General features: G+C 48.7%; 1 protein-coding gene across 5 annotated transcripts in view; it reads right to left on the reverse strand.

Annotated features, from left to right (window-relative positions):
• The window catches only part of SRPX2 (sushi repeat containing protein X-linked 2), a 216,289-nt gene that overhangs the window by 109,012 nt on the left and 86,998 nt on the right, over positions 1-20,279 (reverse strand). For all 5 annotated transcript variants that reach the window (XM_075323042.1, XM_075323041.1, XM_075323045.1 and 2 more), the window contains one exon: positions 3,989-4,072. In XM_075323042.1, coding sequence (XP_075179157.1) covers positions 3,989-4,072 — 84 coding nt within the window. The remainder of the gene's footprint in view (positions 1-3,988; positions 4,073-20,279) is intronic.

The following is a 20,279-nucleotide window of genomic DNA, read 5'->3' on the forward strand; positions in this document are numbered from 1 at the left end:
TCTGCTCCAGGATCTCCTCCTCCCCATGGCTGGGGAATCTGTTCCAGGATCTCCTCCTCTCCTGGGCTGGGGAATCTGCTCCAGGATCTCCTCCTCCCCTGGGCTGGGGAATCTGCTCCAGGATCTCCTCCTCCCCTGGGCTGGGGAATCTGCTCCAGGATCTCCTCCTCCTTGGCTGGGGAATCTGCTCCAGGATCTCTTCCTCTCCTGGGCTGGGGAATCTGCTCCAGGATCTCCTTCTCTCCTGGGCTGGGGAATCTGCTCCAGGATCTCCTCCTCTCCTGGGCTGGGGAATCTGCTCCAGGATCTCCTCCTCTCCTGGGCTGGGGAATCTGCTCCAGGATCTCCTCCTCCCCTGGGCTGGGGAATCTGTTCCAGGATCTCCTCCTCTCCTGTGCTGGGGAATCTGCTCCAGGATCCCCTCCTCTCCTGGGCTGTGGAATCTGTTCCTAGATCTCCTCTCCTGGGCTGTGGAATCTGTTCCAGGATCTCCTCCTCTCCTGGGCTGGGGAATCTGCTCCAGGATCTCCTCCTCCCCTGGGCTGGGGAATCTGCTCCAGGATCTCCTCCTCCCCTGGGCTGGGGAATCTGCTCCAAGATCTCCTCCTCCCCTGTGCTGGGCAATCTGCTCCAGGATCTCCTCCTCTCCTGTGCTGAGGAATCTACTCCAGGATCTCCTCCTCTCCTGGGCTGTGGAATCTGCTCCAGGATCTCCTCCTCTCCTGGGCTGTGGAATCTGCTCCAGGATCTTCTCCTCTCCTGGGCTGTGGAATCTGCTCCAGGATCTCCTCCTCTCCTGGGCTTGGGAATCTGATCCAGGATCTCCTTTTCTCCTGGGCTGGGGAATCTGCTCCAGGATCTCCTCCTCTCCTGGGCTGAGGAATCTGCTCCAGGATCTCCTCCTCTCCTGGGCTGGGGAATCTGCTTCAGGATCTCCTCCTCTCCTGGGCTGGGGAATCTGCTCCAGGATCTCCTCCTCTCCTGGGTTGGGGAATCTGCTCCAGGATCTCCTCCTCTCCTGGGCTGGGGAATCTGCTCCAGGATCTCCTCCTCTCCTGGGCTGTGGAATCTGCTCCAGGTTCTCCTCCTCTCCTGGGCTGTGGTATCTGCTCCAGGATCTCCTCTTCTCCTGGGCTGGGGAATCTGCTCCAGGATCTCATCCTCCCCTAGGCTGGGGAATCTGCTCCAGGATCTCCTCCTATCCTGGGCTGGGGAATCTGCTCCAGGATCTCCTCCTCTCCTGTGCTGAGGAATCTGCTCCAGGATCTCCTCCTCTCCTGGGCTGGGGAATCTGCTCCAGGATCCCCTCCTCTGCTGGGCTGGAGAATTTGGTCCAGGATCTCCTCCTCTCCTGGGCTGGGGAATCTGCTCCAGGATCTCCTCCTCCCCTTTGCTGGGGAATCTGCTCCAGGATATCCTCCTCTCCTGTGCTGGGGAATCTGCTCCAGGATCTCCTCCTCTCCTGTGCTGGGGAATCTGCTCCAGGATCTCCTCCTCTCCTGTGCTGGGGAATCTGCTCCAGGATCTCCTCCTCTCCTGTGCTGGGGAATCTGCTCCTGGATCTCCTCCTCTCCTGGGCTGGGGAATCTGCTCCAGGATCCCCTCCTCTCCTGGGCTGGGGAATCTGCTCCAGGATCCCCTCCTCTCCTGGGCCAGGATCTGATAACGCATTTGTGACAAATTGTGCTTGTGGTCAGAAAAGTGCAGTAATAAAACATTCTTTTGTCTAAGTGTGTACTTCTGATTAGAAAGCCTCTCTTTTAAGGTACCTTCACACATAGCCCCTGCTGTGAGGTCGCTGGTGGTGTCGGAATGGCCTGAACCATTTTTTGATCGTCGAGGTCCTGCTGGGCAGGATGCATCGGTGTGTTTGACGCCTTACCAACGACCTCGTTGATGACTCAGAGCTCAGAAACGTACAGCCACGTAGGCGTGCAACGACCACCGAGATCATTTTACAGGTCGCTACGGTCACTGTATTGTTGCTGTGTCTTTGGGAAGATCTGACTGTGTGACATCTCACCAGCGACCACGTAGCGACTTACCCTTAGGGGTGCTTCACACATGGCGAGATCGCTACCAAAATCGCTGCTACGGCACAGTTTTGGTGACGCAACAGTGACCTCATTAACGATCTCGCTGTGTGTGACACTGAGCAGCGATCTGATCCATGCTGCGAGATCGCTGCTCGTTACACACAGCCCTGGTTCGTTTTCTTCAAAGGCGCTCTCCCGCTGTGACACACAGATCGCTGTGTGTGACAGCGAGAGAGCGACGAAATGAAGCGAGCAGGGAGCAGGAGCCGGCATCTGGCAGCTGTGGTAAGCTGTAACCAGGGTAAACATCGGGTAACCAAGGTGGTTACCCGATATTTACCTTAGTTACCAGCCTCCGCAGCTCTCACGCTGCCTGTGCTGCCGGCTCCGGCTCTCTGCACATGTAGCTGCAGTACACATTAACCCGAGGTAATTAAGTTAATTAACCCAATGTGTACTGTAGCTAGGAGAGCAGGGAGCCAGCGCTAAGCAGTGTGCGCGGCTCCCTGCTCTCTGAACACGTAGCTGCAGTACACATCGGGTTAATTAACCCGATGTGTACTGTAGCTAGGAGAGCAGGGAGCCAGCGCTAAGCAGTGTGCGCGGCTCCCTGCTCTCTGAACACGTAGCTGCAGTACACATCGGGTTAATTAACCCGATGTGTACTGTAGCTAGGAGAGCAAGGAGCCAGCGCTAAGCAGTGTGCGTGGCTCCCTGCTCTCGCGGTTATGATCGCTGCTTCGGCTGCTGTGTTTGATAGCTAAGCAGCGATCATAACAGCGACTTACAAGGTCGCTGTTACGTCACAGAAAATGGTGACATAACAGCGACCTCGTTGTCGCTGTCGCTTAGTGTGAACCAGCCCTTACCAGCGATCCTTATCAGGTCGTATCATTTTTGGGATCGCTGGAAAGTCATTAAATGTGACGGGGGCTTTAGTTTCAGGGTTGTTTCCCCGGCATAAATTAAGCTGCAGTGACACTTCAGAATGTATACTATATAGCGACTGTCACAGGTGTAATATCCCCTTATCTTAAAAGAGTCTCCCTATGGGGGTGATGAAAGGAGTCTCCTTGGTAATCCCTGAACAATTGGACACAAATAAGGGTACTGTCACACTTAAGCGACGCTCCAACGATCCCACCAGCGATCTGACCTGGTCAGGATCGCTGGTGCGTCGCTCCATGGTCGCTGGTGAGCTGTCAATCAGGCAGATCTCACCAGCAACCAGTGACCAGCCACCAGCCACGCATGGAAGCGATGCTGCGCTTGATAACTAAGGTAAATATCGGGTAACCAAGCTTGGTTACCCGATATTTACCTTAGTTACCAGCGCACACCGTTTAGCGTTGGCTCCCTGCACTCGTAGCCAGAGTACACATCGGGTTAATAAGCAAACCGCTTTGCTTATTTACCCGATGTGTACACTGGCTACGTGTGCAGGGAGCAGGGAGCCGGCACTGGCAGCCTGAGAGCGGTGGACGCTAGTAACCAAGGTAAATATCGGGTAACCAAGCAAAGGGCTTCTCTTGGTTACCCGATGTGTACCTTGGTTACCAGCGTCCACAGCTGTCAGAAGCCGGCTCCCTGCTGCCTGCACATTCAGATCATTGCTCTCTCGCTGTCAAACACAGCAATGTGTGCTTCACAGCGGGAGAGCAACGTCCAAAAAATGAACCAGCACTGTGTGTAACGATCAGTGATTTCACAGCAGGGGCCAGATCGCTGCTCAGTTTCACACACCGCGAGATTGCTAATGAGGTCACTGGTGCATCACAAAAACCGTGACTCAGCAGCGATCTCGCTATGTGAGAAGTACCCCTTAGGCACGGGAAAATGCCCATAACAGGAGAAGATAAGAAGGTTTGTGCTAATTTAGTTTTACCACTTAGATCAGCTATCACATGATACTGTCACAGCGAAGCGCACAGCAGTATCTGCCATTCTTGTACCTCTGTGGTCTGGGTGGGGTATCGATGGCTGCTGCTCTGCGTGAATTTCATTGTTGTAGCGTTCATCTGATGGATATCCAGAGCCTGGAGAGAAGAGACATAGAATGAAATGTTTATTCAGGGTTACATCAATTATGCACATGCTTACTGGTAATTATGCTTACTGGTAATTATGGATTAGATGTACATTGTACCTCGTCTTTCCTGGGGTTCGGAGATTAAGACTCAGACATCGAAAACTAATAACAAGGAGAACGTCAGAATATCCTACCATTGAAAACTGCGTATAAATGAAACGTACAATGCAAATACACCAGACTGAGACTCATATATATATAGCTCTACAAATACAACCGCACTGCTATATATACACCTCTACAAATACAACCGCACTGCTATATTTACACCTCTACAAATATAACCGCACTGCTATATATACACCATACAAATACAACCACACTGCTATATATACACCTCTACAAATACAACTGCACTGCTATATATACATATATACACACACCTCTACAAATACAACCGCACTGCTATTGTGGCGCCCTGGCCTAGCCATTAGACAGGGACACCAGCCGAACACAAAACCCTTGTTGCCTCCCTCCAGTGTCTGATGTCCACACCAGGTGGGGCGGAGCCAAGCGGTTGGCCCAACCCACCGAGGAGTTCACAAGCCTGGAGGCGGGAAAAGGGACAGTTTAGTCCAGGAGGTGGAAGTGACAGGAGTAAACACTTGGGTGTCTGAATTTGTGGCCCAGGCACTGACAGCAAGGTTGGCAGACGGTGGTGGCTGTCTGCAGGAGTGGTGGAGCAACGCGGAACCGTAGGGACGGGCGACGGCCCGCTGGTACCGACCGGGGAGCGAAGTGAAGCCAGCACACACAGGCAGGGCAATCGGACCCCGACCAGGCTTGGAGCCGCCGACAATAGTCAGATCCAAATGTGACTGGAAACCCAGGGGTTTCTTAACAGCAAAAGTCCCGATTGAAGGCAACCGCCCACACCGTGAGGGTATACAGCTACCGCCTAAGGCTAGAGACCCAAGGGCCAGCGCCTGCGGGCAAACGGGCTCCTCCGGTACCCATACACCGGGGAGTGGACTACCGTTGGGTGTTACATCTCGTGGCTCTCCTGAGGCAGTCTCCCATTCCTTGCCTGCCACGAGCGCTCCTGCTCAGCAGCGCCGAAGGTCTGCCAGACTGCAGGAGATACCTTCTCAGAGAGGCAGCAGAAGGGTGACACCTAGTGGTTCTCCTGTTACAAGGAGTGAAGCGGTCTCCCATTCCTGGCCTGTCGCAGGCCCTCCTGCTCAGCGGCCCCGAAGGTCTGCAAGGTTGCGCAATGTGCAGAGGTTTACTGCTCAGGGAAGCAGTGAGACTCCTGTTATCTCTGCACATTGTGAGACCAAGGATCCCGCCTCTATTTCCCAGAGGCAGGAGGGTGAGCATGTGCAATGCGTGGTGGGTTCTGATTCGCCCACTGACGTCACACGGCTTGATGACAAGGCTGGTGACGTGGTGAATCCTGACTGGCCAGGCTGGGACGTCGTGGACCCTGATTGGGTCAAGTCCGTCATCTCCGCCTCGCGCCCGCCCTTGGGTGGAACGACACCTCCTTAAAAGCTCCTCCTGCCATCATGGCGGCGCGTGACCGTCCTTCTATGTTTGGATGTCTGGCAGCGTGCTGCTACGCCACTGCTCAGGCATCACTGTCTTTTGTGGGCTTGGCCCTTGCTGGTTAGGCAGTACCTTGTTTGCAGGCCGTGTTCCTGCCTTGCTGCTCCGGCAGTATCCCCTTCAACAGGCCGTGTTCCTGTCCCAGGTGAGCTCCTCAAGTCTCCACCGGACTCACCTGGTTATTGAAAGCACACGTGCGTGGGCACCTCTGTGCTACCCTCGTGCCATATTCTCGTGACTTCCACTGGCACACGTGCGTGGGCACCTCTGTGCTTCCCCGTGCAACAGGTACACCGAGCCGTGAGATCCGTGCCATACAACCCTCACGGGTTAGGGCAGATCGGTGTACATAGATCGTCTGTGACATTCCAGACGATCGCTAGCAGCAACCCGCTCACTCTTCACCCACCATAGCGGCGGTCCCTTACACCGCACAGTGGACCTTGACCGGCGGAAGCTGTCCATTTCCCATCTTGGCACGCTTCCCCGGGTCCCCCTCGTAACAGTTGGGGATCCATAGTAGTCAACAGAGAACATCAAGGTGCAGGGAAAGACAGCCGCCATCACCTGTCCGGGGAGAAACACTGCAGCAAGCTGCGGGGCCCGTCCTTCCAGCTGTTTGGTTTACCGAGGACTCTGTACCGTTGTTGCTGAGTGAGTACACCCGTGCCATCCGGCACCGCGCCACGCTGTCCCTGCGACCCTGCACCTCACCAGCCCTGCCTCCCCGTCACATCATCGGGACCCGGGACCACCGACCCCTACCCACGGAGGGGGAAAACAACATCCCAGCTGCTCCCTACCATCGCTCCTGGATTCCCCGTCACCAGCAGCGGTGGTGCCCATCTTCACCACGACCCGTGGGTGGCATCACGGACTAAATCCCCCAAACCAACCACCCCTTTCACTCACGGGCGAGGAGCGCCGCTCGAGTCCCCGGATCCGGCCCACCGCTCGAGCCACCGAGCAGCAGTCGCAGCAGCGCCAGACCCGAGCGTTAGCGAGAGCGCAGCAGCGACGGCATCCTCCCCGCCCGCGACACTATATACACCTCTACAAGTATAATCGTATTGCTATATATACACACCTTAACAAATACAACCGCACTGCAATATATACACCTTTACAAATACAACCGCACTGCTATATTTACCTCTAATATATACACCTCTACAAATACAACTGGACTGCTATATATACCTCTACAAGTACAATCACATTGCTATATATACCCCAACAAATACAACCGCACTGCTATATATACACCTCTACAAATACAACCCCACTGCTACATATACCTCTACAAATACAACCTCACTGCTATATATATCTCTGCAAATACAACTGCACTGCTATATATACCTCTACAAATATAACCACACTGCTATATATACCCCAACAAATATAACCGCACCGCTATATATACACACCTCAACAGATATAACCGCACTGCTATATACACCCCAACAGATATAACCGCATTGCTATATATACCCCAACAAATATAACTGCACTGCTATATATCATAGAATGGTAGAGTTGGAGGGACCTCAAGGGCCATCGGGTCCAACCCCCTGCGAGTGCAGGCTTTCCTAAATCATCTCAGCTATATGTATATATGTTTATCCAGTTGCCGCTTGAAGATTTCCATTGATGGAGAGCTCACCACCTCCCGTGGCCGCCTGTTCCACTCTCTGACTGCCCTCACGGTCAGAAAGTTTTTCCTAATATATGAATCTCCTTCCCTTTAGTTTCATCCCATTGCTTCTTGTACTTCCTTGTGCTAATGAGAATAGGGTAGTTCCCTCTGCACTGTGACTACCTTTCAGATATTTGTAGATCGCTATTAAGTCTCCTCTCAGCCTTCTCTTTTTCAATCTAATTCCTAGTTCTTTTAGCCGTTCTTCATAGGACAGGGTTTGCAGACCTTCTACCATCTTGGTTGCTCTTCTCTGCACTTGCTCCAATATATCGATGTCTTTCTTGAATTAGGGTGCCCAGAACTGTACACACAGGGGCGTAACTACCGAGACAGAGAGAGAGACAAACAGGCAGACAGACAGGGAAAGAGACAGAGACAGGGAAAGAGACAGAGACAGGGAAAGAGACAGAGACAGGGAAAGAGACAGAGACAGGGAAAGAGACAGACAGGGAAAGAGACAGAGACAAGTAAAGAGATAGAGACAAGTAAAGAGACAGAGACACGGAATGAGACAGAGACACAGAATGAGACAGAGACACAGAATGAGACAGGGAAAGAGACAGAGACAAGTAAAGAGACAGGGAAAGATACAGAGACAAGTAAAGAGACAGGGAAAGAGACAGAGACAAGTAAAGAGACAGGGAAAGAGAGAGACAGGGAAAGAGACAGAGACAAGTAAAGAGACAGGGAAAGAGACAGACAGGGAAAGAGAAAAGGAAAGAGACAGACAGGGACAGAGAAAGGGACAGAGACAAGTAAAGAGACAGAGACAAGTAAAGAGACAGAGACAAGTAAAGAGACAGAGACACGGAATGAGACAGAGACACGGAATGAGACAGAGACACGGAATGAGACAGAGACACGGAATGAGACAGAGACACGGAATGAGACAGAGACACGGAATGAGACAGAGACACAGAATGAGACAGAGACACAGAATGAGACAGGGAAAGAGACAGAGACAAGTAAAGAGACAGGGAAAGATACAGAGACAAGTAAAGAGACAGGGAAAGAGACAGAGACAAGTAAAGAGACAGGGAAAGATACAGAGACAAGTAAAGAGACAGGGAAAGAGACAGAGACAAGTAAAGAGACAGGGAAAGAGAGAGACAGGGAAAGAGACAGAGACAAGTAAAGAGACAGGGAAAGAGACAGACAGGGAAAGAGAAAAGGAAAGAGACAGACAGGGACAGAGAAAGGGACAGAGACAAGTAAAGAGACAGAGACAAGTAAAGAGACAGAGACAAGTAAAGAGACAGAGACACGGAATGAGACAGAGACACGGAATGAGACAGAGACACGGAATGAGACAGAGACACGGAATGAGACAGAGACACGGAATGAGACAGACACGGAATGAGAACCAACAAGGAATGAGACAGGGAAAGAGACAGAGACAAGTAAAGAGACAGGGAAAGAGACAGAGACAGGGAAAGAGACAGAGAAAGGGGCAGAGACAGGGAAAGAGACAGGGAAAGAGACAGAGAGAGGGAAAGAGACAGAGAGAGGGAAAGAGACAGAGAGAGGGAAAGAGACAGAGAGAGGGAAAGAGACAGAGAGAGGGAAAGAGACAGAGAGAGGGAAAGAGACAGAGAGAGGGAAAGAGACAGAGACAGGGAAAGAGAAAGAGACAGAGAAAGGGAAAGAGACAGAGACAGAGACAGGGAAAGAGACAGACGGGGAACGAGACAGACGGGGAACGAGACAGACGGGGAACGAGACAGACACAGAGATAAAGAGAGACAGACAAAGAGACTAATACAGACAGACAGAGACTGATACAGACACGCAGAGACAGATACACAGAGACAGACAAATAGACTGGGAGAGAGACAGTTAGTATCCCGGGCAACACCCGGCTACTACAGCTAGTGTTATATATACTTATATTTAAATAGAATTTTCAATAAATTATTTTTTAAAAAACGATTTTGTGGTCTTTTAGGCATTTTGTTCTGTAGGTTCTATTAATTGGTGCTTGACCATTATATAGTCCGAAATTGTCTCTCACAATTTTCCTCTAATTACTAATTTTATTTGGATGATTATTATTATGATTATTGTTATTTTACAGTATATATATTTATTTATTTATTTATGGAAAAGAACATGAAGTGATGTATGGTGGAGGGAGCACAGTACAGGCGACCATCAGTCCATGCACACTCCTATGCCCATCATCCTTTAGTGATGAATTCACACAGATAAGTACAAGGAGCTGAAGACACTGTCCATGTAACGCACCACTGTCACCGCTACAGACTAGCAATAAGACTGCCCACAGTGGTGGAGAGGTATTGCTGGACTTGGGAAGGGCAAATACAATATTGCTTACAGTAAAAGGACAAAGAAAAAAAACACAGAAAAAGAAACTGCCTTAGGTCCTTCACACGTCCGTTTAAAACACGTATGTGAAAAATGGTGTGAGGAATATGGTAAATCCATACATGCCAATCATGTACCAGTCATATATATTTCTATACATCCTATTCAGAATAGAAATCCAATGCCCAAGATCCTGGAACAAATGGTAGGTGACAAAGTTAATCATAGAAAGGAAGAATCCTCTGACTAGAGCAAGACACCCTGGTGACAAAAGTAATTCAGCTAGGGAAGTGGGTGGGTGATTGTTAGTCCCAGATAAGCTTCAATAGCAGACTTGGAGACAGCCGGGCAAACGTGTAAAAATTATAAGATTGGGGTGTGCATAGCTTCCACAAATATGGCAGGCATATTTTCAGCATCAGGACAGCGCGCCACACGTAACACATATTATGCCTTAATTGTGGGTCAAGCATATTAGCCAATAATTAATAAATAGCTGCTGGAAGACATCACATCATGTTTCCTAGCTATGGATAGATAAAATCATAATACAAATCATGATAGTAATATTTTCCGTGTGAGACGCTTAGAGGTGGAGATATGAGGAAAGTTGCTATTTCATAATTCTCTGGAACCTAAAGGCACATCCCATGTCAAGCTCTGTCATAGGTCATCAGGTGGGCGGTAAGTGGGAGGTACATGGGTTATTAAAAACCAAAGCGGACATTTTAGAAGTGTTGTTCTTAGGAGAGGTCACATCCATAAAGTACTAAGGACATCATTGGCTCCACAGCGCCTCCCATGTACAGAGGTAGCACCATGGCCTAGTCACAAGGAAACAGGTAACTGACTCATACATACATCTGCTTGCATCTATATCTTACTTGTATCTGCATTTATGACTATATGATCTGTAAATGCCTCATGTATATAGTGTATTATCTAGTGTGCCCTTAAGGCGATTAAATATATAATTTAATCCTCGGTTGCTCTTTTATTTTGATTCACGAATCGCATGTCTGTGAGCTAGGTTTATTATTATACGCTAACAGTGCTGGTTTCTGGCCCGATCTAGTCCTGCTAACGGACCAGTCCTATATCTAACTAGGAACTGGTGGCAGACTATTGGGCTGGCAAAGCCATTTCACTGGGGCTAGTGAGAAGGGTCTGTTGACCTGTCAGGATTGTGAGTGAGTGGGGTGTCATGCCAGACGTCGCGCTGCCCCCTCTCTCTCCCACACCGTGCCTCTCTGTGCCCGCGTGGACAGGGTGTGTCTGCGTAACACTGCACCAAGCTGACCTTACGTACCCCTTAGAGTGTGGAACATCACGGGTTGGCGGAAGTGACAAGGCCGTATCACGTGGCTCTGACGTATTAAAGACGTCAGGGTGGGGCTGCGAGGTGCGGTTTCGTCACATATTGGTGGCAGCGGTGGGATATCTGCGTGACCCATCACAAATGGGTCCCTGTGTCATCAGTGTTCTGCATCAGTGTGTCATCCATGTGTCCATTTTTACCATCAGTCATTAGTGTTTTTCCAGTGTGGATAAAGAAAAATGAAATGACAAAGCTTCTCCTATACTTTCTATGTTATAAACGTTCCGCACACTAACGGATTGAACACTGGCGCCATCCGTGTGCAGTGTGTGCGTCTCATCAACCCATAGACTTATTGGACCTTGTCATCTGCTGAAAAAAAAAAGGACAAACCATGAAAAAATATAATAGAAAAATATACACCCTTTCCACATTAAGTGAGATTACCATTGCACTAGCAGGAGACCCCAAGATAAATGTGCAAAATACTGATGAATCAACTAATTCATGGATGGGCCTGGCTGCACACAGATGATATGGGTATAGGCACCAGTCACACAGGTAAATGTGATGTACAGGGTCGGGCCTACAGTCTATTACTGACGCCTGGACTATTCATAGTATCATAGTATCATAGTTTTTAAGGTTGAAGGGAGACTAAGTCCATCTAGTTCAACCCGTAGCCTAACATGTTGATCCAGAGGAAGGCAAAAAAAACCCAATGTGGCAAACAAGTTCCAATGGGGAAAAAATTTCCTTCCTGACTCCACATCCGGCAATCAGACTAGTTCCCTGGATCAATACCCTGTCATAAAATCTAATATACATAACTGGTAATATTACATTTTTCAAGAAAGGCGTCCAGGCTCTGCTTAAATGTTAGTAGTGAATCACTCATTACAACATCATGCGGCAGAGAGTTCCATAGTCTCACTGCTCGTACAGTAAAGAATCCTCGTCTGTGATTATGATTAAACCTTCTTTCCTCAAGACGTAGCGGATGCCCCTGTTACGGGGGGCTGTCTGATAATAACCGAAAGGAGTATCAGACAGTCAGGGTCCACCGTGCAAAGACTTTGCTGCAGACTATGGCAGAGTGCAATACCTCTATTAACTCACAGAACGATATAATAAGTAAGTAAAGCAATTCCTCCCTTACTTGGAGGGTGTGTGGAATGATCTCTGTTAATATTCACAGAGACAAAGGCAATGTGTGCGAAATGGCACCTACCTAGGTCCGCTCTTCTAGTGGTGCAAAAGAGACGAACAGCAGCGTAAGCCGCACAAAGCTCCTACCTCTGTTCGCTCCCCTAGTGTGCGAGGATACGAACAACTGCCAGACGCAGTATAAGGAACGTTACCCTAGCGGTAACGTCCACCTACGAGTAGAATCACAAGGCCCAGCCAGACCATGTGCCTCAGGCACCTGCCTATGTCCGCTCCCCTAAGAGGTAAGGATACGGACAGCAGCCGAAGCTGTAAGGTATAAGAACGCTACCCTGCCGGTAGCGCTCACCTAGCATAGACAGAGGAATGCCTAGAGGAACGCACACAGAGCGTCTACTCATATGCATGAACCAAGAGGACTGAGCACCATGCGGCGTGTGTCAGGGTCTTATATAGACTCTGTGCCTCATCCAAGATGGAGGACACCAGAGCCAATCCGCTGCCAGAACGACAGGAGTGACGTCATGCTGGCCTATCACCGAGCAAGACGTCACAAGCACATGACCAGCGACCAATCGGCATAAAAGGTGTCAGAGACATGTGACCTCGTGTCAGCGATGATGTCACCCGCACATGTGCAATGGCTCCAAGATTGGACTTAGTCTCCAGCGCTCGCACATGTGCAGTAGCAAGAAATCTGGACATAGTCTCCAGTGCTCGCAGCAACCGTAACAGTACCTCCCCCTCAAGGGCCCCCCTCCCGGCGACGCAGGTAATCGGCAACTAAGTCGGGAGCATGGACAGCCTCCTCAGGCTCCCAAGAGCGATGTTCCGGGCCATAGCCCTCCCAATCTATCAAGAAGAACCTGCGCCCTCTAACCATCTTAGAACCAACTATGGCTCGTACCTCATAGCTAGAGCGAGAGGAATCAGAGGCAGGAGAGTGCACTTCACGAGCGTGAGGTAAAATAGCCGGCTTTAGCAGTGAGACATGGAATTTGTCATGAATCCTAAGATGGACAGGTAACTTCAATTGATAGACTACAGGATTTACCTGTCGAAGAACCTCATAAGGACCCAGGAAGCGAGGAGCAAATTTGACAGAGCTCACTCTAAGTCTCACGTGTTTTGCAGAGAGCCACACAAAGTCCCCTGGAGAAAAGACAGGAGCCGGGCGACGAAACCGATTGGACACCGTCTTCATACGGTCCTTAGCTGCTTGGATCGACTCTTGAGTCCGATCCCAAACCTCTCTGGCATTAGTTGCCCAGTCGGCCACAAGAGGAGGAGGTGCAGCAGCGGGAAACGGTACCGGTACCCTAGGGTGTTGCCCATTATTGAGTACGAACGGTGTCTGCCCAGTGGCCTCAGCCAGCGAATTGTTAAGGGCAAATTCTGCCCAGGGTAGGAGGGAGGACCAGTTATCGTGGTTCTCAGCAACAAAGTGTCGAAGGTATATAATCATGGATTGATTGGTACGCTCAACCAAACCATTGGTCTCCGGATGGTATGCCGAAGAGAGATTCAACTCAATTTGCAGAAGGCTACAAAGATCTCGCCAGAAACGGGAAGTAAATTGCGGGCCTCTATCACAAATGATACGATCTGGCATCCCGTGAAGCCTAAAGACATGCTTGAGGAATAGTTTGGCTAGTACCCTGGAAGATGGGATTCTCGATAACGGTACGAGATGAACCATCCGGGAGAAATGGTCCGTAATGACCCACACAAATCTATGTCCCTGTGAACATGGAAGATCACCCACAAAGTCCATGCCTACCACCTCCCATGGTCTATCTGGCACTGGTAAAGGATGCAAGAGCCCAGCCGGTCTCTGCCATAATGGACGGTTGCGAGCACACGAGTAGCAGGAACCGACATATCTCTTGACGTGGCTGGCTAAGTGTGGCCACCAATACCACCTCTCCAGTAACTCTCGTGTCCGCCTAATACCAAAATGCCCACCCACCTTTGAGGTGTGGGCCCATGACAGTATATCATTCTGTCGATCAGGCGGAACAAAGGTCTTGCCCGGTGGGATTTGGTCTAACGTCACAGGGGAGAGCGTATGAAAAACCCTGGAGGGAAGGATAAGACGAGGTTCATCAATGTCTTCCTGGGTAGAAAGCATAGAGCGAGACAGGGCGTCTGCCTTGTTATTCTTACTCCCAGACAGATAGTTGATGGAGAAGTGAAAGCGGGAGAAAAACAAGGACCAGCGGGCTTGGCGAGGATTCAGACGCTGAGCGGTTTGTAAGTACGTCAGATTCTTATGGTCTGTATAGACCTGGAAAGGATGTTTCGCTCCTTCCAGCAAGTGACGCCACTCCTCCAAGGCTAATCTCAAGGCGAGCAGTTCCCTATCCCCAATGGTATAGTTTCTCTCTGCCGGTGAAAAGGTTTTCGCAAAGAAGAAACACGGCCTTTTTCTACCTGCACCGTTCTTTTGATACAAGACCGCACCAGCACCCACTGAAGAGGCATCAACCTCTAAGAGGAAGGGCTTACTCTCATCGGGTCTTTGAAGAACGGGAGCAGTTGAAAAGTGTCTTTTTACTGCCTCAAAAGCCTGAGATGTCTCAGTAGACCAGGCTTTGGGATTAGCACCTTTCTTAGTCAAGGCCACCAAAGGGGCCACCAAAGTAGAAAAATGGGGTATGAACTGCCTGTAATAATTTATGCATCCTAAGAAGCGTTGCACCGCCTTCAAGGAATGAGGTTCGGACCATTGCAGGACAGCAGAGAGCTTCGCAGGATCCATAGCCAGACCCTCTTGTGAGATAATGTAACCCAAAAAAGGCAATGAGGACTGCTCGAATACACATTTCTCGAGTTTAGCAAACAATGAGTGCTCCCTTAAACGGATAATGACACGAACGACATCCTGACGATGAGTCTCCAGATCAGGAGAAAAAATCAGGATGTCGTCCAGATACACCACTACTGAGGATAACAGTAAATCCCTGAACACATCGTTTACGAAGTCCTGAAATACTGCGGGTGCATTACATAACCCAAAAGGCATGACGAGGTATTCATAGTGACCGTCTCGGGTGTTAAAAGCGGTCTTCCATTCGTCACCCTTTCGAATTCGTACCAAGTTATACGCACCCCGCAGATCCAACTTCGTAAAAACTTGAGCTCCTCTCAGTCTGTCAAAGAGCTCCGAAATTAAAGGTAATGGGTATTTGTTCTTTATTGTGATTGCGTTGAGACCCCTGTAATCTATGCAGGGACGCAAATCACCCTCTTTCTTCCGAACAAAGAAAAACCCAGCTCCCGCGGGAGAGACAGACTTACGAATGAACCCCTTCTCTAAGCTCTCTCTTATATAGGTCGACATGGCCTCCGACTCAGGTATCGACAGGGGGTAAACCCTGCCTTTAGGTGGAACCGAACCTGGGATAAGGTCTATGGCACAGTCATACGGCCTATGGGGTGGAAGAACCTCAGCGCCCTGTTTGGAGAACACGTCAGCGAAATCCAAATAGGGTGTAGGTATGGGAGAGAGATCAGTTGATGCAACCGCAACGACCTTAGGTGGTAAGGGAAGACATCGGGACTGACATTTCGAACCCCAACTAATAATGCTGTCAGACTCCCAGTCAATGTGAGGAGCATGAGTCCGAAGCCATGGAAGACCCAGAAGGACGTCGTCTATACCCTCAGGCAAAACAAGAAAAGAAATCTCCTCTATGTGACCCTGAGACAGGGAAAGGCGCAAGGGAACTGTCCTCAATATAATGGAGTCAGACAACATAGTTCCATTAACAACACGGACAGGAATAGGCGCCTCTAACATGATAGAGGGAATATTGTGTCCCTTTACAAATCCTGAGGACACAAAAATCCCGTCAGCTCCGGAATCCACAAAAGCCATAATAGGCCATGTATTCTCAGATAACGAGAGCTGACCTGGGATACAACACTTAGAGGGTGCAGAAGACGTCTCTAGTAACCCCCCTCTAATGGTTACTAGGCCAGGGAGTTTCCCTGACGACTAGGACACTTGTTGGCATAGTGCCCAGCCTGACGACATACGTAACATATAGGAGGACCAGACTTGCGTAGTCTGGAGAACGTATGACCTAACTCCATAGGAGTGGGAGATGTTTCAGATGCTGAGGAAGATGGTAGTGGACCCTCAACAACTGGAATAGCCCGATGCTTAGGACGTGAGGAAGAGACCTCGAGTCTACGTTCCTTATGGCGTACATCGATCCTCGTTGCTACTGTGATCAAGTCCTCCAGAGAAGCAGGGACCTCACGAGTAGCAAGGGCATCCTTGACATAGCCTGCCAACCCTCTCCAGAAGATAGGAATCAACACCTTCTCTGGCCAATCTAGTTCTGCCACCAGAGTTCTAAAAGCAATGGCATAAGAACTAGTGGATAACGAACCCTGAGATAGATCTAACAGTCTCAGGGCCGCATCATGGGTAACCTGCGGACCCATGAATACCGCCTTAAGAGCATCAAGAAAGTCTTGATGTCTCAGAGTAACCACATCAGAGCGCTCCCATAGGGGAGTCGCCCATTCTAAGGCTTTGTCCTGAAGTAAGGAGATGAGAAAGCCTACTCTGGACCTCTCCGTAGAGAAGCGAGAAGAGTTGACCTCTAGGTGTATCTGACACTGACTAATGAAACCACGACATGATCTGGCATCGCCAGAATATCTGTTTGGCAGAGCAAGTCGAGGATCATGTGCAGATGTCACCATTTTCTGAGGTTTATCCTCTATACTCTTGAGCCGTGACTCAAGTACTTGTATGTAACGGTGTAACTGCTGATATTCTGCCATAACTGCCAGACCCTTGGCTCAGTCCTAATGTTACGGGGGGCTGTCTGATAATAACCGAAAGGAGTATCAGACAGTCAGGGTCCACCGTGCAAAGACTTTGCTGCAGACTATGGCAGAGTGCAATACCTCTATTAACTCACAGAACGATATAATAAGTAAGTAAAGCAATTCCTCCCTTACTTGGAGGGTGTGTGGAATGATCTCTGTTAATATTCACAGAGACAAAGGCAATGTGTGCGAAATGGCACCTACCTAGGTCCGCTCTTCTAGTGGTGCAAAAGAGACGAACAGCAGCGTAAGCCGCACAAAGCTCCTACCTCTGTTCGCTCCCCTAGTGTGCGAGGATACGAACAACTGCCAGACGCAGTATAAGGAACGTTACCCTAGCGGCAACGTCCACCTACGAGTAGAATCACAAGGCCCAGCCAGACCATGTGCCTCAGGTACCTGCCTATGTCCGCTCCCCTAAGAGGTAAGGATACGGACAGCAGCCGAAGCTGTAAGGTATAAGAACGCTACCCTGCCGGTAGCGCTCACCTAGCATAGACAGAGGAATGCCTAGAGGAACGCGCACAGAGCGTCTACTCATATGCATGAACCAAGAGGACTGAGCACCATGCGGCGTGTGTCAGGGTCTTATATAGACTCTGTGCCTCATCCAAGATGGAGGACACCAGAGCCAATCCGCTGCCAGAACGACAGGAGTGACGTCATGCTGGCCTATCACCGAGCAAGACGTCACAAGCACATGACCAGCGACCAATCGGCATAAAAGGTGTCAGAGACATGTGACCTCGTGTCAGCGATGATGTCACCCGCACATGTGCAATGGCTCCAAGATTGGACTTAGTCTCCAGCGCTCGCACATGTGCAGTAGCAAGAAATCAGGACTTAGTCTCCAGCGCTCGCACATGTGCAGTAGCAAGAAATCTGGACATAGTCTCCAGTGCTCGCAGCAACCGTAACAGCCCCCGTGTTCCAGTCGCAGGCCTAGGTGTAAAAAGATCTTTGGAAAGGTCTCTGTACTGTCCCCTCATATATTTATACATTGTGATTAGATCCCCCTAAGCCTTTGTTTTTCCAAACTAAATAACCCCAAGTTTAATAACCTGTCTTGGTATTGCAGCCCACCCATTCCTCTAATAATCTTGGTGGCTCTTCTCTGCACCCTCTCCAGTTCAGCTATGTCCTTCTTATATATCGGTGACCAGAATTGTACACAGTATATAAGTGCGGTCGCACTAGTGACTTGTACAGAGGTAGAACTATATTTTTTTCATGAACACTTATACCTCTTTTAATACATCCCATTATTTTATTAGCCCTGGCAGCAGCTGCCTGACACTGTCCACTAAAGTGAAGTTTACCATCCCCCATACACCCAAGTCTTTTTCTGTGTCTGTTTTACCCAGTGTTCTACAATTAAGTACATAATCATAAATGTTATTTCCTCTACCCAAGTGCATGACCCTACATTTATCTACATTAAACTTCAATTGCCACTTCTCAGCCCAATCCTCCAATTTACATAAATCTCCCTGTAATATAAAATTATCCTCCTCTGTATTGATTACCCTGCAGAGTTTAGTATCATCTGCAAATATTGAAATTCTACTCCGCATGCCCCCAACAAGGTCGTTTATAAATATGTTGAAAAGAAGCGGGCCCAATACTGACCCCTGTGGTACCCCACTATGAACTGAGACCCAGTCCGAGTACGTACCATTAATAACTACCCTTTGTTTCCTATCACTGAGCCAGTTTTTAACCCAGTTACACATATTTTCCCCTATCCCCATTATTCTCATTTTATGTACCAACCTTTTGTGTGGCACCGTATCAAAAGCTTTTGAAAAGTCCATATACACAACATCCACTGCATTTCCCTGGTCCAGGCTTGAACTTACCTCTTCATAGAAGCTGATCAAATTAGTTTGACAGGATCGATCCCTCATAAACCCATGTTGATACTCTGTCATAAGGTTATTTTTCTTGAGATACTCCAGTATAGCATCTCTCAAGAAACCCTCAAGGATTTTACCAACCGTAGAGGTTAAACTTACCGGCCTATAATTTCCCGGCTCAGTTTTTGTCCCCTTTTTCAATATTGGCACCACATTTGCTATGCGCCAGTCCTGCGGTACCGACCCTGTTATTAAGGAATCTGAGAAGATTAAAAATAATGGTCTATCTATCACAGAACTCAATTCCTGTAGTACTCTGGGGTGTATGCCATCCGGGCCCGGAGATTTGTCAACCTTAGTGATTTCGAGGCGGCGGCGTACTTCCTGCTGGGTTAAGCAGGTAATATTCAAGGGTGAATTTATGGTATCACTGGTCATGTCATCTGCCATGGCATTTTCTTGTATAAAAACCGTAGAAAAAAAGTCATTCAGCAGGTTGGCTTTACCCTCATCCCCTTCCACCATTTCACCAAGACTATTTTTAAGGGGGCCAACACTATCGCTTTTCAGTTTTTTACTGTTTATGTAGTTAAAGAATATTTTAGGATTATTTTTACTTTCTCTCGCAATGAGTCTCTCTGTCTCAAACTTAGCTAACTTAATTTGCTTTTTACATATTTTATTTAATTTTCTATAATTATATAATGCCTCATCACTACCTACCCTCTTTAATTCTTTTAAGGCTTTCTGTTTTTCTTTTATTGCTTCCCTTACAGCTCTATTTAGCCATAGGGGTTTCCTCCTATTTCTAGCATGTTTGTTCCCATAGGGTATATTTTCTGCACAAGCCCTATTCAGGATGCTCATAAAAGTCTCCCATTTGCTTTGTGTACTTTTATTACTTAGTACATCATCCCAGTTTATTGCACTAAGATCATCTCTCAACCGTTTAAAATTTGCTTTCCTGAAGTTTAGTGTCCTTGTAGCCCCTCTACTATACATCTTACTAAAAAATACATGAAAACTTATTATTTTGTGATCACTATTCCCCAAGTAACCCCCAACTTGTATATTTGATATGCGGTCTGGCCTATTGGTTAGTACAAGGTCTAGTAGTGCTCCCCCTCTTGTGGGGTCCTGTACCATTTGTGAAAGGTAATTATCTTTCATTGTTATCAAAAATCTATTTCCTTTGCTGGAACTGCAAGTTTCTGTTCCCCAATTTATATCAGGATAGTTAAAGTCCCCCATAATAATTACCTCTCCAAGACTCGTTGCTTTATCAATTTGCTTTATGAGGAGATTCTCTACCTCTTCCATAATATTTGGCGTCTTATAACACACCCCTATCAGTATTTTATTATTCATTCTCCCCCCCCCCCCTTATCTC

Source organism: Anomaloglossus baeobatrachus, chromosome 9 (assembly GCF_048569485.1).
Source record: "Anomaloglossus baeobatrachus isolate aAnoBae1 chromosome 9, aAnoBae1.hap1, whole genome shotgun sequence".
NCBI lineage: Eukaryota > Metazoa > Chordata > Amphibia > Anura > Aromobatidae > Anomaloglossus > Anomaloglossus baeobatrachus.